The sequence below is a fragment of the Corapipo altera genome, unplaced genomic scaffold (assembly GCF_003945725.1).
Source record: "Corapipo altera isolate COAL_440 unplaced genomic scaffold, ASM394572v1 68, whole genome shotgun sequence".
In the NCBI taxonomy this organism is placed as follows: Eukaryota; Metazoa; Chordata; class Aves; order Passeriformes; family Pipridae; genus Corapipo; species Corapipo altera.
In genome coordinates, this window is record NW_020884919.1 from 1,712,647 (window position 1) to 1,728,614 (window position 15,968).

The 15,968-nt window shown below is 45.9% G+C and overlaps 1 protein-coding gene across 1 annotated transcript; it reads left to right on the forward strand.

Annotated features, from left to right (window-relative positions):
- Positions 1-2,089: 2,089 nt before the first annotated feature.
- Positions 2,090-15,457, forward strand: RND3 (Rho family GTPase 3). Its single transcript, XM_027656310.1, has 5 exons — positions 2,090-2,329; positions 2,441-2,528; positions 9,301-9,410; positions 10,878-11,012; positions 13,714-15,457. Exons 1-5 carry the CDS (start codon positions 2,180-2,182, stop codon positions 13,963-13,965), a joined length of 735 nt encoding a protein of 244 aa, XP_027512111.1. The 5' UTR covers positions 2,090-2,179; the 3' UTR covers positions 13,966-15,457.
- Positions 15,458-15,968: the final 511 nt, after the last annotated feature.

Sequence of the window (15,968 nt, forward strand, 5' to 3'; positions counted from 1 at the left end):
AGGGAGAAACCCAGTTTGCAATGAGCATTATTTGCTTATTCCTCCCATTCCCCCATATATCCAAAATCCTGGTGGACAGTGGGGTTGGATGGAGGCTGCAAAAGAGCTGAGATTAGCTTTAAATTAAAAAAAAAAAAAAGAGATGGAAATCTGTCTGCTCCAAGGCTTTACAAATAAGGCAGACGCTGCAAATTTCAGTGTTTCGCTCGTGATTTCCAAACAGAAACCAAATTCTTTGGAAAATTCATTAGAGATGAGTAATTTGACCAGATGAAAACGCGGCACGTCACAGCAAAGACAAAAATACCAGCACTGAGCTTTGAAATGTCATGTTTGGGATTCTCCTGTGTGAGTCAGTGCAGCATCTCCCTATGGTCAAACATGCACGGGACGGTGGCGCTTCCTTTTTTCAGGATGTTGTTGTAAAACTTGATGAATTGCTCACGTTTCAGCCCAGAACTGACACGGAGATAGTTCATGACCTGGATGACTCAAGAGATAAGGCCAAGACCCCACCTTCAGGAAGGACACTCTTGTGTCCGGCTGTGCTGGGTGAAGCCTGGCCTGAGCAAAGCCTGGTCTAAGCAAAGCCTGGTCTAAGCAAGGAGGGGAGGCAGGCTCTGCTCCAGCCCTCCTGCTGCTGGCAGCCCTTTTACGAGGGCATCTGTGTGCCATGCAGAGCCATATGGGAGAGGAGAGGAGCACTTGAAGGAGAAGAGTGTTATGAGCCGCTCACAAACCAGCCCTTGTTCGGGGCTCTCCCTTCAGGAATGATGTCAGCCCTCAGCCAGTTTTGCTCGGGGTCGTGTCCAGGAAGCTGAAAAATAGGAAGTTAATGATGGGCAGCACCGATCTCTGCTCTCTGGTGTTCTGAGGGAATGGCTGGAGCTGTGCCAGGGCAGGGTCAGGTTGGATCTCAGGAAAAGGTTCTTCCCCCAGAGGGTGGTTGGGCACTGACCAGGCTCCCCAGGGCAGTGGGCACGGCCCCAAAGCTACCAGAGCTCCAGGAGGGTTTGGACAACGCTCTCAGGACAGGGTGGGATTGTTGGGGTGTCTGTGCAGAGCCAGGAGTTGGACTGGATGGTCCTTTTGGGTGCTTTCCAACTCAGGATATTCCACGATTCTATGCTTTTGTGAGATCCCGACATGCTCCTTGTGACCGTGTTTTGGGGGAAAAGCCCCTTTGCCCACCATCACGAGCATCACCCTGCTGAGCCAGCCCTGGGGGGCAATCCAGGCTGAAGGTGGGCGGCTCTCCTCAGCCCAGGGGCTCTGCTCAGCATCCCTCAGCCCTCCTCAGCTTTTTTCAGCCTTCCTCAGCCTTTTTCAGCCCTCCTCAGCATTTTTAATCTCTCCTCAGCCTCTTCATGTTTCCTCATCTCTCCTCAATTCTCCTCAGCCTTTTTCAGCCCTCCTCAACTCTCCTCAGCCCTTCTCAGCTCCCCTCAGACCTTCTCAGCCTTTTTCAGCCCTCCTCGTGTCTCCTCAGCCCTCCTCAGTTCTTTTCATCTCTCCTTGGTTGTCCTCATGTCTCAGCTCTCACCCCTCCTCAGTTCTTCTCATTCCTTCTCGGTTCTCATCATCTCTCCTCATGTCTCCTCTCATCCCTCCTCATCCCAGCCTGAGGCACTGGACCACCCTGAGAGGGACCCTGGACCACCTGTCCGCCCCTCTGGAGGCCACACAGCCCCACATACCGCAGATTCCCAACCGTAGCGCTGACATTTAAGGACGGCCTGTCTAAAATTTAAAAAGAACGCCACAAAACCGCCCTTTATTGTCCCGCCGCTCCCCGCGCCGCCCTCCCCTTCACCGAGGGGCTGCCCCGCCGCGCGGGTCCCCCAGGGGGCGCTGTGCTCCGGCGGCGCGCGGCGGAGGGGGGCGTGGCCCGCGCGAGCGGCGGGCGGTGATTGGCGGGCGCGAGGCTATAAATGGGGGCGTGCGGCGGGGGGACAAAGCAGTGAGCGCGGGACCGGCGGGCGGGCGGGAGCAGCGGCGGCGGCGCCTCCGCGGCTCTGCCACCTCCAGCTCGGCACTTTTTTTTTTAAATTAATTTTTTTTTTTTTTTTTTTGGGGGAAACCCTTTTGTGCGGGGGTGGGTTTTTGGTTTGTTTTTTTTTTTTTTTTTTTTTCCCTCCCCTCTTCTGTCGTGGCCGGCCGAGGGACTAAGCGGAGATCAATGAAGGAAAGAAGAGCGAGCCAGAAGTTATCGAGCAAGGCGGTGATGGATCCCAACCAGAACGTGAAGTGCAAGATCGTGGTGGTGGGGGACAGCCAGTGCGGGAAGACCGCGCTGCTCCACGTCTTCGCCAAGGATTGCTTCCCCGAGGTGAGAGGGACGGCACCGGGCTTGGAGCTGGAGCCGGGATGGGATCGGGATTGGGGTCGGGGTTGGGATCGGTCCATGCTGGCGGGCTGACCCTGCGCTGTCTCCCGGCAGAGCTACGTCCCCACCGTGTTCGAGAACTACACGGCGAGCTTCGAGATCGACACGCAGCGCATCGAGCTCAGCCTCTGGGACACCTCGGGTGAGCGCTCCCTTCGCATCCCGGGAATTTGGGGGGTTGGGGGGGGGAAGATCCGCAGCTCCCGCAGCCCCTCGCCCTCTCCGCATCCAGCTGCTCCTGGGTGCTTTTTTATAAAAAACAAAAAAAATCCAGGATGTAGTTTAAGGATATACTTGGCTGAGGGTGTGGACGATTCGTCAGCATTGCAGGGTTTGTGTCCTCACCTGCCTGCGGCGAGCTCAGCCGGGCAGCTCCGGCGGCACCTTCGCTCCGCTGCTGCCTGGAAACCCTCGTAGGAGAGTGAAAAGGTGTTTTTTATGGTGATGGCAAATGACATCAGCTCGCCCTGGAGCTCCTTGTGGCCTCCTTAATGCCTACTTGGTGTTTTACAAAATACAGGACTTTTTTTTTTTTTTTTTTTTCCCTCCCACGATGTTTTAGAAAGTCTTTAAGGGCAGGAAAGGCTTTTTTAGGGAAAGCCTTTAGCCTTTATCCCCTGTTCCTCTGTTATCCCTGTTCCTCTAGGATGCAGAAGGAACCATCCTCTTCTACATAATGAAATAAATGCTGAAGGTCCTCTTCGTTTTTCCGGTTGCACCTTCAAGTGACCGTGCCAAAAACTGGCTCTCCTGCCTCAAAGCTTGAGGTTTTTAGTGCTTGGCTGTCTCAGTTGACATGTTAAGACATGTTAAGACATGTTAAGACATGTTAAGACATGTTAAGACATGAACTCTCCTAGATCTTGATAATTCGGACTGAACTTAGAGCCAGGGGGATGAGGATGCACCCTAAACTTGCTGCAGAGGAGCGTGGGCAGCCAGGGTGTCTCTGCTCTGGATAACTGAGAACTCTGAGGTGTCCAGGGGTGAGTGACACCATGAACCCTAAACAGAGGTGTGGGAGCATCATTATCCACAGAACTGATTGGGAAAAAAAGCCCGGAGGAACCTGCCAGGACACACAACCCCCTTTCTTCTTCAGGCAGCCCGTGGCGGTGGCTCGTTGATGCTGAATTTGGAGCCAGCAATTTCTGCTAAATGTGACAGCAGTTCTCTTACCAGAAATGAAAATGTTAATCCCTCTTTAAAAAAAGGAGTTCAGGAGGCGGGTTGGCTTTCCTCGTGCTCTTGAGGAAATGATTCCAAATTCTTGCAACACGATTACTGGGAAAAGGCAGTCTCAGCGCACAGCCAGTATCAGCGTGGCTCTGAGCTGATTTTTTTTTTCTTCATCTTATGCCAAGTGAGACTTGCAGACTTCCAGAGTGTGTCTGGTTTGAGCTTTCATCCTCATTACTAAGCTGGCTTTACCGTGGAGTGAGGGCTTATTAAAAATTAATGGTTATTTTGGAAAATTTTATCTTTAGCTGTTAAAATACACAGGTGAAGCTGTTTGACTTGGGAAGGTTTGGGATCTGGTTGTCAAAGGCTGGAGACACCCATGTAATGAAATATTCCATAGCACTTCAAAAGGCAAATGCAGTGGAAGGAACACCTTGGCAGCCTTTTGTCCTCTTGGGACTGTCCTGAACTAACAGAAAATTTGGTTGAGTCAGAAGCTTGAGATCAAGTGGGTAATTTGTCTGGCATCCAAAAACGAAGAGGAAATATTTGAAAAAGCCAATACTTGGTCTTATAAAGTGTTGCTGAGTGGATCCTTTGCCTGGGGGACTCTGGATGAGGAATTTTGTCTCCATAAACATCCCTTCTCACCATCTGCAGGAAGCAGCAGTCCCCAAACCCATTAACCCAGAGCAAAATCACATCAGCAGATAAGAGCCAGCAGGAGATAAGATAGTGTTTTAGCATTATCTTCAAGTCTTGGTAATTTAATTTTTACAAGTCTTTGTCCTGGTCCTCTGCTGAATTAGAATATATGTCTGAATGACGTTTTTGAAGCAGGGCTGGGTCTAATTAACTTAGAAATATGACTGATTGACTGCCAAGTGCTAATGGAAGATCATGGCCATTGCAACCTGGCTGGAGTCAGGGTGAGGTGCTTCAGGATCTCTTGAAAGAGGGGGAAAGATGGTATTTGATTGCAATACATTGCAGATACTTTTAAGTACTTATTATCCATCTTTTCTTTAACTCTTTTCCAACTGGGAGCATCTAACAGGCTACCTTACCTTTTATTCCCTTCCTTGAATTAAAATTGGGTTTTGCAGTGAATCCTTTGGAAGGATATATTTGACTTGCAACTTTTTTTTTTTGCTCACTGGGAAAATGAGAAAAGCTGTGGGTTAAAACAGCCTTGTGTCAGGGTGAGAACAGGCCCTGCTGTTTATAATTCTTTATTGTATAATAACAATGTGTTTTGTTACTAGAGGACCCTTAGGTACAAAATTTAGGAGTCATGCAGCTGATAGGAAAGTTTAGAGCTGACTGGCAATTTATTGGGAAGCTGTTGTTGTCTCATATTGCTATGGGCATATCCAAGACACAACACACTCTTCCAAGTAAAGAGTGGAATGGGAAGGTTCATTATTCAAATGTTTTCTGGTACTGTCTAGTTCTGCAAGTCATTAGAAGGATTTAAATTAGCCACAGCATTAAGGGAAGCACTTGCCAACTTGAATTTCAATTGGGTTTTGGACTACCAAGCCTCCTCTCAAAGCAGGAATGTCTGGTTGCAATCTCCCTGCACCATAAATTATTCCACTCTGTGGTAACATGTGGTAGTTTTGAGCTGTTTGGGAGCTGTGGGCTTGTTTTGGGAGGTACAATGTTAGAATTTCTCCAGGTTAAAGCTTCATTTTGTACTTGCACAGTAGTGGACCACTTCTCTATTAGTCATCTATCTTTATCTGTCATGGTCTAATCTAATTACCAAGTTTTTTGGCTTTTTCCATTGAAAGTGATATTTATATTTCTTACTGGGACAACAGCAGCTGTGGCATAGGAATCACATGCATTAATTAGGTATTCATACCTGGGTCTCCCTAAAATGTATTTTAGGGCTTTTTTTATTGCTTGAACCGTGGAAACTGCACTGGATACTCCAATAAAATAATTCACAACAGGGCCAGAAATACTTGGGCACTGCTGGGGATTAGCAGGTAATTAAATCCAGAAGGACCTTGGAGCTTTAAGTCAAGTTGGCTTTGCTGGGATTTGGATGTATACAGTGTACTCAGTGTCCATAGAGAAGCAGAATATTAATTATGAAGTTTGTACTGTCTCTCTTTCCCGAGACTGAAACTTAGAGGAATTAAAGTTCCTAATTCCCAAAGTTCCCTGGCAGTAACCACTTTAAAAGAAATATCCAGTTTCTTCCTCTGCCTTCCAGTTCCACTTGGAAGTTGAACCATGTGATTTTCTTATTTTAATGGCAGAGTAACAGTAACTAGTTTTCTTATTTTTTATTGTTTTTTTAATTTTAATTGGCATTAAAATCAAGTCACCTCCCAAAGTCCTGTTTTCTTTGATGAGAACGCTGAAGATGCCCTGGATTTTGTGATCCTCGTGTGCTTGGAGATCACAGGTTCTGTGATAGCCCAGAAAAATCACCTGAACTCCAGACCAGCCAAGTTTTTTTGGAAGGAGGAAAACCAGCAGCAGTGAATCAGCTCCTTGGAGCAGCCACTGTGTGTTTGATGTGTTTTCTCTGGAGCTGATAATTAAGTGAGCCCAAGGGTTTGGGAGTGAAAATGCTGCTGCTCATCTGTTGTTCTTTCACTTGACTGGGCTCCAAAAGGCTACAAAGACCTGAAGCCTGGTGGTGTGGAAATAGGAAAGTCTTGCCTGTTACTGAGCATCACTTCCCTCAAGGCCCATGGGCAAGTGGTGGGATGTGGGGCTGAACCTCCTGCTTGGAGCTGCTGGTGGCTTTGGATCCTCCAGACAAACAGCTCTCCCTGATTTAGCATCTTAGAGCAGTGCTAAACCACCAAAAAATTCAGTATTCTCTAGCTAGTAATGATATAATTCTGTTATTTATTAAGATAGCAACATTTAAGCCTAAGCTTGGTATCTGCTCAAGACCAACATTGCTGGGGAGGGGTTTGATTTCAGTTTAAAAGCTGAATTTATGTTGGACTTTGCACGAAACGTAAGGGTTCAAAAGTAGATCATTCTTAATGTTTCAAGTATTTTGCCTTAAGTTATTTAAGCTGCCAAACGAATAAAAAAAGGAAGGTTGCAGCTGGGATAGACTCCCAGCACAGAGGGAGATGAACTATCAGCAATTCCTTGCTAAAACTGAAAAATCACCCGTGTCGTCCTCGCCAAAAACGTTTTATTTTGTAGGAGCAGGATCCCAAAAACAAATAGGCTGATTTTTCTTTGTTTTTTTTCTCCACAAACACCACTGCTCCAGCCCTACATTTTCCTTCTGTTTTCGAGGGTTGGCAGGGCTTCAACTCTGCAAGCTCAACATGAAAAAGAGCGAGCTGGAGTTGTCTGTTCAGACTTGAGTGAGCCTCATTCCTGGCATTCCTGCCTTCTGAGGGTTTCTCTGGGATGAAATGCCAGCCTGAATAGGCCTGCACAGTGAGAGCTGCAGCCCCTCTTTTATTTGCACAGCAATAAAGGCTCAGTTATTGCTGCTGAATGAGAGCAGGAAATTTCCTTTGTGGATCCTGCAGCCCGAGTAGTTTAAACGGTTCCTGTTTGTTCTGCCAGAGAAAAGGTGTTGGATATTCCTCTTGGCCTTGAAAAATACATTTATCCCAGCTCAGCATCTTTACCAGGAGAGCTCCAGAGGGAAAAGCTGAGGAGCAAAACCCTCAAAGCTCCAGCTGACGGGGTGGGAAGGAGTCTCAGGGCTGGAGGTGGTGACTCTGTGTATACATAAATACATGCTGGTGGACATATATGGTGTGTTGTATCCCTGGAGCCTGCTGAGTGAGGAGATAGGTATGTGTCTGAGGAATTAGTTTCTGGGTGAGGCTTTTTTTTTTTTTTTTTTTTTGAGCCTCCTTTCCAACCAGCAACCACTTGGCATTAAAGCTCTTCCATCCTGCCCTTACATGCTGGAGCTCAGCGTGGAGATGGGCTGGGCTTTGGCCAGTTTATGGCACATTGTCCTGCAGTTCCTCTGTCCAGGGCACATCCCTTGGCCCTGGGGCTTCAGGAGGAATAACTTGGCCCTGGGGCTGCAGGATGGAGCTGTAATAGCAGTGCTGGAGATAGCTGGAGAGTAATTAGCAGGGAAAATGCTTATTGATAGTCCCTGGGAGCGGAGCTGAGCTCCAGTGAGTAGTTTACTACGGGTCACCTCCCTCAGAGTTGTCCCCAACATGTCATTTAGGGATGAATTCAGTTAACTGTGGTGTGAAGAGCAATTCTTGACAGCTGCCTCTTTGTCAGCTTGACATCATTTATGAAGATGAGCATTTGAATAAAACAGCCTCGTGCAACAAATTACCTTCTGCTACCTAGTTTGGTAAGGCTTCATTCCCCATGTGTTACCCTTCACTTCAAAAACAACATTCCTGGGATTCTTGACTCCTTTCCGTGCTGTAGAAGCTGCCCAACTGAAGTCATACTGTTCACACCATCCCCTGCTCTGCCTTGTGCAACTGCCTGTCACTTAAAAACTCGAAGAATTTCCCTAATCCCTCAGCCTCTGAGGCCTTCCAGCCAATTAGTCCCAGAGAGCTGGGAAATTGGTGGCATAATTAGCTGATAACCCCCCAGAAGCTGTGTTTTTGTTGAGTGTGTTCTCTGCTGGGTTGTAGGCTGGTGAGAAAAAGAAAAATTACAGAAATAAGGGTGTGTTATGAGTTTTAAGTTCCAGGCATGCATTTTAAAGCCCAGGCTCTTGCCCTGTTGAGCCACTTAACTGGTTTAAGCACCTTTTTAAATCAGAAATATGTTCTCCTCAGGTGGTGAAGCACAGCAGACTTAAGGCCAAACCAGATGCTGGTTTCCTCTTTCTTAGGGGGAAAAAAAAAAGGAAGATTTTATTTCCCCAAACCTGTTGCCAGATTCACCAGCTGATTAAAATGGCATTTCTGATGTATTTGTAACTCTGCACATCCTGAGCATTCTTGAAGAAAACCCTTCCCAGCTCTGCAAGTAAAACATGCCCAAAGTGCAATATTGTGCCTGCATCTGTTCCCCCAGATCACTAAATTAGCTTTGATCTCCTTGATAAAAATCCGGTTTATGGGCTAATCATAAACATTTATTGCAAGCATTTATTGGTTTACAGATTAATGAGGCTTTTTGTGACAGACAACTTGCCTGCCTACAGGACTGGGATTCCTTCCTGCTGGACTCCTGCAATAAATGCTTTAATTGGAAGCAAGAATTTCGTCTAAAAATTCCCAATATCCATGACAACTAACAATGCTTTTTTGCCCTTGGAGCTGTTTGTTTTAAATTAACTGTTAGACAAATCAAAACTGCTGAATTTCAAAGCTTTATGTGGTTTTTGTTTTTCCATGAGAGCACAAGTGTGGCAAATCTCCTTTGAAAAAGCCTTTCGGAGTTCAAGGATTTGTTCTCCCAAGTCCAATCCCTGCAGGTTAATGCTGGGACTTAAACTTAGGCTGACCCTATTTCCCTCTCCTTGTTGTTGGGAGGCTTTTGGTGGGAGATGGATCACTGGGGTGCCATCACTCTGAATTACTTGGGAAAGCTGCTGCTTTTGGAGGTGAGAAACAATAGGAAAGTGGGGAAAATGAACAATGATGAGTGTTTGGGGAATACTGTTCTGTTGGAGAAAAAAAATAGCTGGGTGCTATTAAAGAGTTTAACTGAAAACTTCTCTAAACTTTCTGAATAAGCTTGAGTAGGTGCAGAAAATAAAATATAAACTAATAAAAATGTTATTTGTTTCTCTGCAGGGTCTCCTTATTATGACAACGTCCGTCCCCTCTCCTACCCAGATTCTGATGCTGTCCTGATCTGCTTTGACATCAGTAGGCCAGAAACTCTTGACAGTGTCCTAAAAAAGGCAAGTTTTGGGAAACATCTGAGCATAAAACTGTCGGAGAAGCTGTCTTTAAATCAGTGCTGCTGTTCCTCCACTGGAAACTTCACTTTGTTTCTTTGGGGCAGTGCTTTGCAGGGCTGGAATTCCAGCTCAGTTTGTTTGAAAGGGGTGAATTAATTGGAAACAAAGGCTCTACTAATGGATGTTGAGGGCTGAAGGAAATTCTCATTCCTCAGCCCTTAGACAGCAGGGAGTTGGTGAGGGTGGTGTGAGGTGCAGCAAGGAATTGTCTCTCACATGATGCTCCTGTAGGAGACAGGATTGAGAAACTTGGCCATGTTGTACAGGTGGTTAAAACGTGCCAGCCAAGGGTTTGGAGTCCTGCCATGGCTTTACATAATTCCTCAGCCAGTGACAAATCCCTCTGGAAGCCACCAGCAGACCAAGCAGTGGCATGGAAATACAATCTCAGTGACCCAAGATTCAGAGTCAGACTTTCCATGAGGGAAAACACTGAATTTTGATAATCAGGCTCTGTGTTCGAGGTGGTCCTGGTGCTCCCCTTGCTGAGCATGACTCAACTTTGCACTGTTTTTTAAGGTTTAATGACCTGAAGTTCCTCTTTTTTCTGTAGCTGGGGCCAGTGGTTCTTGTCTCACTGGGATAAAGTGGCATACAATGCTCTGAATAGCCTACAGAAAATGCTTAAAAACTATTCTCTCAGCTACAAACTGTGCCAAGAACCATCCAGAACTGTATTTTTATTGTCTCTGATAATGTTGGTTACTCTAAGGTTGCCTCATTGTGTAAATTTTTCTTAATATGCTTTTAAACCCGAATTATAACCTTAGATTTTAGGGATTATCATCTGATCAGGTTATGCTGTGAAATCTTCGACTTTCTTGTGTTTTTAACCTATTAGGGATTCTCATCTGTTCTCATTATGCTGCTGAATTTTTGGCTCTCTGGTGTTCTCAGAATGACTTTGTAGAGAGGGAGAAAAACAAAGGATATATCACAAGTTCTGTTTGAAGGGCTTTTTGATGGTTCACAGGTTGAACCTTTGACAGATTTGTGCTGGTTTGGGTGTGAGGATTTAACCATGAGCCAATATTTAGCAGTGCTTATTTTGTGGTAGCTCTTGAGGAGCCACCGAACGTGGTGACACCAGATATCAAATGTCTCTGGCTGGGTGTGAGAAGCAACAGGTCAGCAAACCTTTACTCATGTAGGTAAATAATCTCATTTCCTCTTGCTTAGTAAGTCAGTGGAATGAATGAGTGTGTGAGATACTGAGATTTCATCCCTGGCTGGGTCGTGCTGGAGCTGGTGCCTTCAGAAACCAGCTCCGAGGCAGAACAATTATGTGAGAATATTTTTGTGGGGGATGTCATGGCTTATTAAACTTCATCTCCTATCTATTGCTGCTTGTGGATTTAAACATTTAACTACCTGGCTTATAACAACAACAACGACTTAATTTTACAGTGGAAAGGTGAAATCCAGGAGTTTTGCCCCAACACCAAGATGCTCCTGGTGGGCTGCAAGTCGGATCTGCGCACGGATGTCACCACGCTGGTGGAGCTCTCCAACCACAGGCAGACCCCCGTGTCCTACGACCAGGTGTGTGCCACAGCCTTCCTTGGACTTAAGGGTGGAAGATAAACCCCTTTTCTGTCACTGTAACCATCTCTAGGAACAATTTCTCCCCTCCTTGTTGACATCCTAGAAAGTGGATGTGCTCTAGGAGGTGAATTTGAAAGGGATGAGCAAAGGCCAAGGCTGCCCACAGATTGGATGCAGCAGGAAATCCTGCAGCCCCACAACACATCATAGCTTTAAACACCATAAGATTGTAGCCTTATTGATTGCAAAGAGATTTTTAAATGAATTGTAGATAAACTTAACTCATTCTGCCCCTGAGGACCACCAAAAAGGAACCGAGAGCTGACACATCTTATTTACTGACAGATTGGTAAGATTGCCCAAAATGTCTTAGGTTTGAATGTCATTCATTTGACTTGTCATCACGACAAGTGTTTGCATCTAATCTGTCCCCTTTAAAATCTTGATACCTTGAAATACCTGGGGAGGCACCTCGTAGACCCCTCTGAAGGTGGCAGCAAAGCCAGAAAGCACCTTAATTCTTGAAAGTGTTCTGAGCTGCTGTGGAAGTGAGAAGTCTGGAGCTATTGGGAGAGAGATAAACTGAGGTGAAAGGGAAAGGAATCAGGTCGTGGGAGAGCAGGAATGGGAAAACTGGGCTCTGAGGTCAACTTGCCTTTATTACTCACATGTGTGTGATCACTGCAGCTGAATCACAGTGGTGGTGACAGATACACCCTGTAGGAGGGAGAGTGGTACCTCCAGAAGCCACTTCAGTGTCTTTATCCTGTGCTATCAACCAGTTTTTGATGTTTTATTCACAATCTGAGATTCCCAAACCAACAGCTCCTAATATGGGATCGCTACTGCTGCTCCTGCAGCATGTTTAAATTGAGAAATTGCAGTACTTCAGTAAAATCACCGAGTCTCACCCCTTGAGTGATCAGAGAGTGATCAAAAATCTGCTGGCAGGTGGAATTTTTTCCCTGGAGGTTGATTCACCCCTGGAGTCCCAGCTCAGCCTGTACCCCTGAGGAAAAGGAGTCAGCTGAAGACCAAGGGCTGAGCCAGGAGCTATTCCTTGGCATCCAAAGGGAAAATTGTATGTGTTCCAGGGAAGCCCATAATTTCCTCTCCAGTCTTTGTAAGCAAAAGCTTGGACTGAGCAGTGTTTGGTGTATTTTGTGGCTGCCAAATTCCTGGTGGCACGAAACAAACCCAACACTCCCGCGCTGGGTCCTCCGGGGTCGAGACACGGCTTAATCTTAAATTCCCTCCCCTGGCTAAGTCCACACGGGATCAGAGAGCTTAGTGGGGCTTTCCCATTCCTCTGGAGCTCATAAGGAAGCACTGGGATGATAAAGGCCTGGTGGTGACACCCTCCTCCTGTGTGTTACCCACTTCCACTGAGCTACACCTGAGCAAACACTGCTGAGGCTCCACGGCGTGGGTTGGTAGGAGCTGAGGTGTTTGACTGTGGGGAGGGCTTGTCCTACAAGCCAATACTCCTTTATCAACCACTCCCACTTCAAATTGATAAAGTGGCTGCATCACTGCAGGGTAAATAGTGAGGATTGACAACTGGATCTGATGAGGCTGATGCCATCAGCCTGGCAAAGAACAAAGAGGAGGGGTTGGACCAGCTCGTGCCCGTGAATATGTGAGGAGTGGCACGTCAAGGATGTGGTTGGATTTCATAACTTCACCAAAGATTCATCCCCCAGAAGTAAAATTCCACTGAGACAACTCCATTTTTTCACATAATGCTGTATTGTGTCCCAGGAGCAAAATCCACAACAGGATATTGGGTCATTGTCATCTGTGGGTGTCACGTGTTGTTTTCCTTGTGCTGCTGGAACAAACATCCCTGCTTTGACTTTTAGTGCCCTCAAACTCAAAAAAGAAGGGCTCCTCTAACCCCTAATGTCTTTTTTTTCCTTCTTTTCCCTATTCCCTGGCTAGAAGTTGATAGAACCATCCCTGAGCCCACAGCACATTTCCCGATGAACTTTGCTTTAACAGGGGCAGCTGGTTATTCCTTAAGGCCCAGAATCCATTTTTTCCTTAGAGATAGGCTTAAATCTGGGAGCTGCCAGCTCCAGACCTTTTCCAGGAGCATGTAATTCATGGACTGAAGTTGAGGTGAAACTGCTAAAGAGGCCCCACTAAGACTCTTTAGGCTTTTTGCACTTGTTTGCAAGTCACTGAGTTTCTCTCCTCTTCCAGTTTCTGTCTAAATGGTTGGATAATCGTTCAGCTCATCCTGGGAAGCAAAACTCACAATTATTTTATTTTGCAAAATTAGCTGCTGGAGCTTTGGCTTTGGTTTTCACCAAAAAAAACCCCAGCACTGGAAAGGAATTATGAGATTTGATTTGGCTCCCTCCAAATCTTAGTATTGATCACATGTTAAGGTGATATTGCTAAAGGTGAAAGTGCTAAATAGGCCAGACTAAGACTCTTTAGGCTTTTTGTTCTTGTTTGCAAGAGTTTCTCTCCTCTTCCAGTTTCTGTCTAAATGGTTGGATAATCGTTCAGCTCATCCTGGGAAGCAAAACTGTTTATTTTGCAAAATTAGCTGCTGGAGACTTGGCTTTGGTTTTCACCAAAAAAAAACCCCAAAAAAGCTCTGCAAAGTAATTATGAGCTTTGCTTTGGCTCCCTCAGAACCTTAGTATTGATCACATGTTTTTTGTTTTCTTTCTTTGTTTCCCCTCAGGGTGCAAATATGGCCAAGCAGATTGGAGCAGCCACGTACATCGAATGCTCAGCCTTACAGTCAGAAAACAGCGTCAGAGACATTTTTCACGTCGCCACCTTGGCTTGTGTGAACAAAACAAACAAAAACGTGAAACGGAACAAATCGCAGAGGGCGACAAAGCGAATCTCACACATGCCCGGCAGGCCAGAACTGTCCACAGTGGCCACAGACTTGAGAAAGGACAAAGCAAAGAGTTGCACAGTGATGTGAAGGACCTTTGGATTTTCCCTGGAGGAGGAGGAGAACGTCCAGGAGGGGGTTGGTTGGAGGCTCAATGAAGTACAAAAGCCACGTGGTGTTTTAATGAGGGGCTTTAATGGAGACTTCGCCTGGTGGGTGAGACTGTGCTTAGAAGAAAAAAAAAAAGAGGCTCTTTGAGGTGGCATCAGGAAATGACACGTTGAAGAAAATGCCAAAAAGCAAAAGAATAAAAGGGAAACAAAATGTTTGAATGTTGCTGAGAGAAGAGTGAATGGGAAAACAACACTGCAAAGGAGAGATGTCGTGGACAGTGGTCGTTTCTTTTTATTAACGCTCTGCTCCTGGATGCTACCACTTTGATTTCATTAAAATAATACTTTAATGTTTGGGGTTTTTTTTTTTTTTTTAATGAAGACGTTATTAACGTGCCCTTCTCATTAAGGAACTTACCCCTGTGACCTTCTAGTTGGTTTTCCAAAGGATATGATCTAATTTTTTTTTAGTAGCTCATTGTGAAAATGGAGAGGATTCCGAGGCTCGCGTGTCACCTGGAGGAAAACGCTGTGTGGGAAGAGTCTGGAGTTTTGTGTGATCCACGCTTGGGATGAAGACACCTGTTGGAGGATTCCCAGTATTCTAGGTGGAAATGGATGGAATTTTGGGGGCGTGGGGGCACAGCTCCTGCCCCCCTTGCAGGACTCTGGCTCGCTGTTCCTCTCTGTGGTCGTGGCGTGGGGTGGCCGTGGCCTCCAGTCGTGGTGTTGTGTGTGGGTACGTCGCTGTAGGTCCCAGTGCAAGGTGCTAAGAGCTAGGATTGACTAATGATCCTTGGTTTTACAACCAGGAGAATTCCCTAAAGCCTTACTGCCCACCTGGGGAAGCAGCCCCCCAGCCTCCTGTGCTCCTGGCAGGAGCTGGAGAGCCGGGGGGGAATCCTGGGATAAACCCTGCAGAGAAGGGCTGTTCTGGGATGTGGTTGCAAAAGGAACCCCCCCAAAAAAATCTGCAAATGAGCCAGCAGAGCCAGGGCATCTTTGGTGATGCTCTTCATTTTGGGAGGGGCAGCCATCTCCTGCTGCAGGTGGGTGAGGAAATGGGGTCTGAAGAACTGTGAGGCCTTAAGGGGTCCCCAGTGGGAACTGGATGCTGCCCTTAGTCTTTCAAATGAACCCACAAGTATCCAGACACCAGTCATGGAACACGGGGGAACCGGTTGAGGCAAATTCCTTTTGGCTTAATGTTGTTCCACTGAATAAATCAGCCTTTTAAAGTGTGTTTGCAACTCCCTGACCCACTAAACTTCTCTCAAAAGAAGGAGACTCTTAAGCTCTACCCAGTGTGGTTGCTGCTTGTGGAGGACAAGCATTTCATTCCCAAGGGTGATGCTTCATTTTTGAAGTGTTAAAAGCTGCGTTCACTTGTGCAAAGGTGAAGGGTTGCCATGATTATTAACTCTTAATTAAAACTCAGTTCTGTGTGTGTGTGTTCCTGGCACTTTGTTTCAGCTGAGAAAAGAATAAAAAAAAAAAACCAGTCCCATTCTGGTTATTTCCCACAAAAAGACGTTTTTGCCACCATAATAAGCTTTTAACTGATGCAACAGTGCTCTTAGGGCAGTATTACAAAATAGCTGGTAAGTGCTTCTTTCTGTATTTAAATATTGTGGAAAAAAAATAAGTTATAACTGTCATAAAGCAGGACATTCATTACTTTTTTTTTTTAAATTGTTGAAGTCACTTTGTATGTTTGGTTAATGTTTCTGCAGTATTTATTAAAATACCATTTTTTTTTCTTTGAATTAAAAAAAAAAAAAGTAATTGCCTCGTAGTGGAAATGGCCTTTGTGTGGTAGTTCATTAACACTTTGTGTGATTTGGGCATAATTGTGCTGAGCTACAGGCTGGGAAGGAGGGGTGTGATTTGAATGGGAGTCATTCTTCCCCTTGAACAGCCTTTTGGGCTCTTGTACATTATATTTTAGGGTGTAGTGTGGGTTACTTATCCAACTTATTT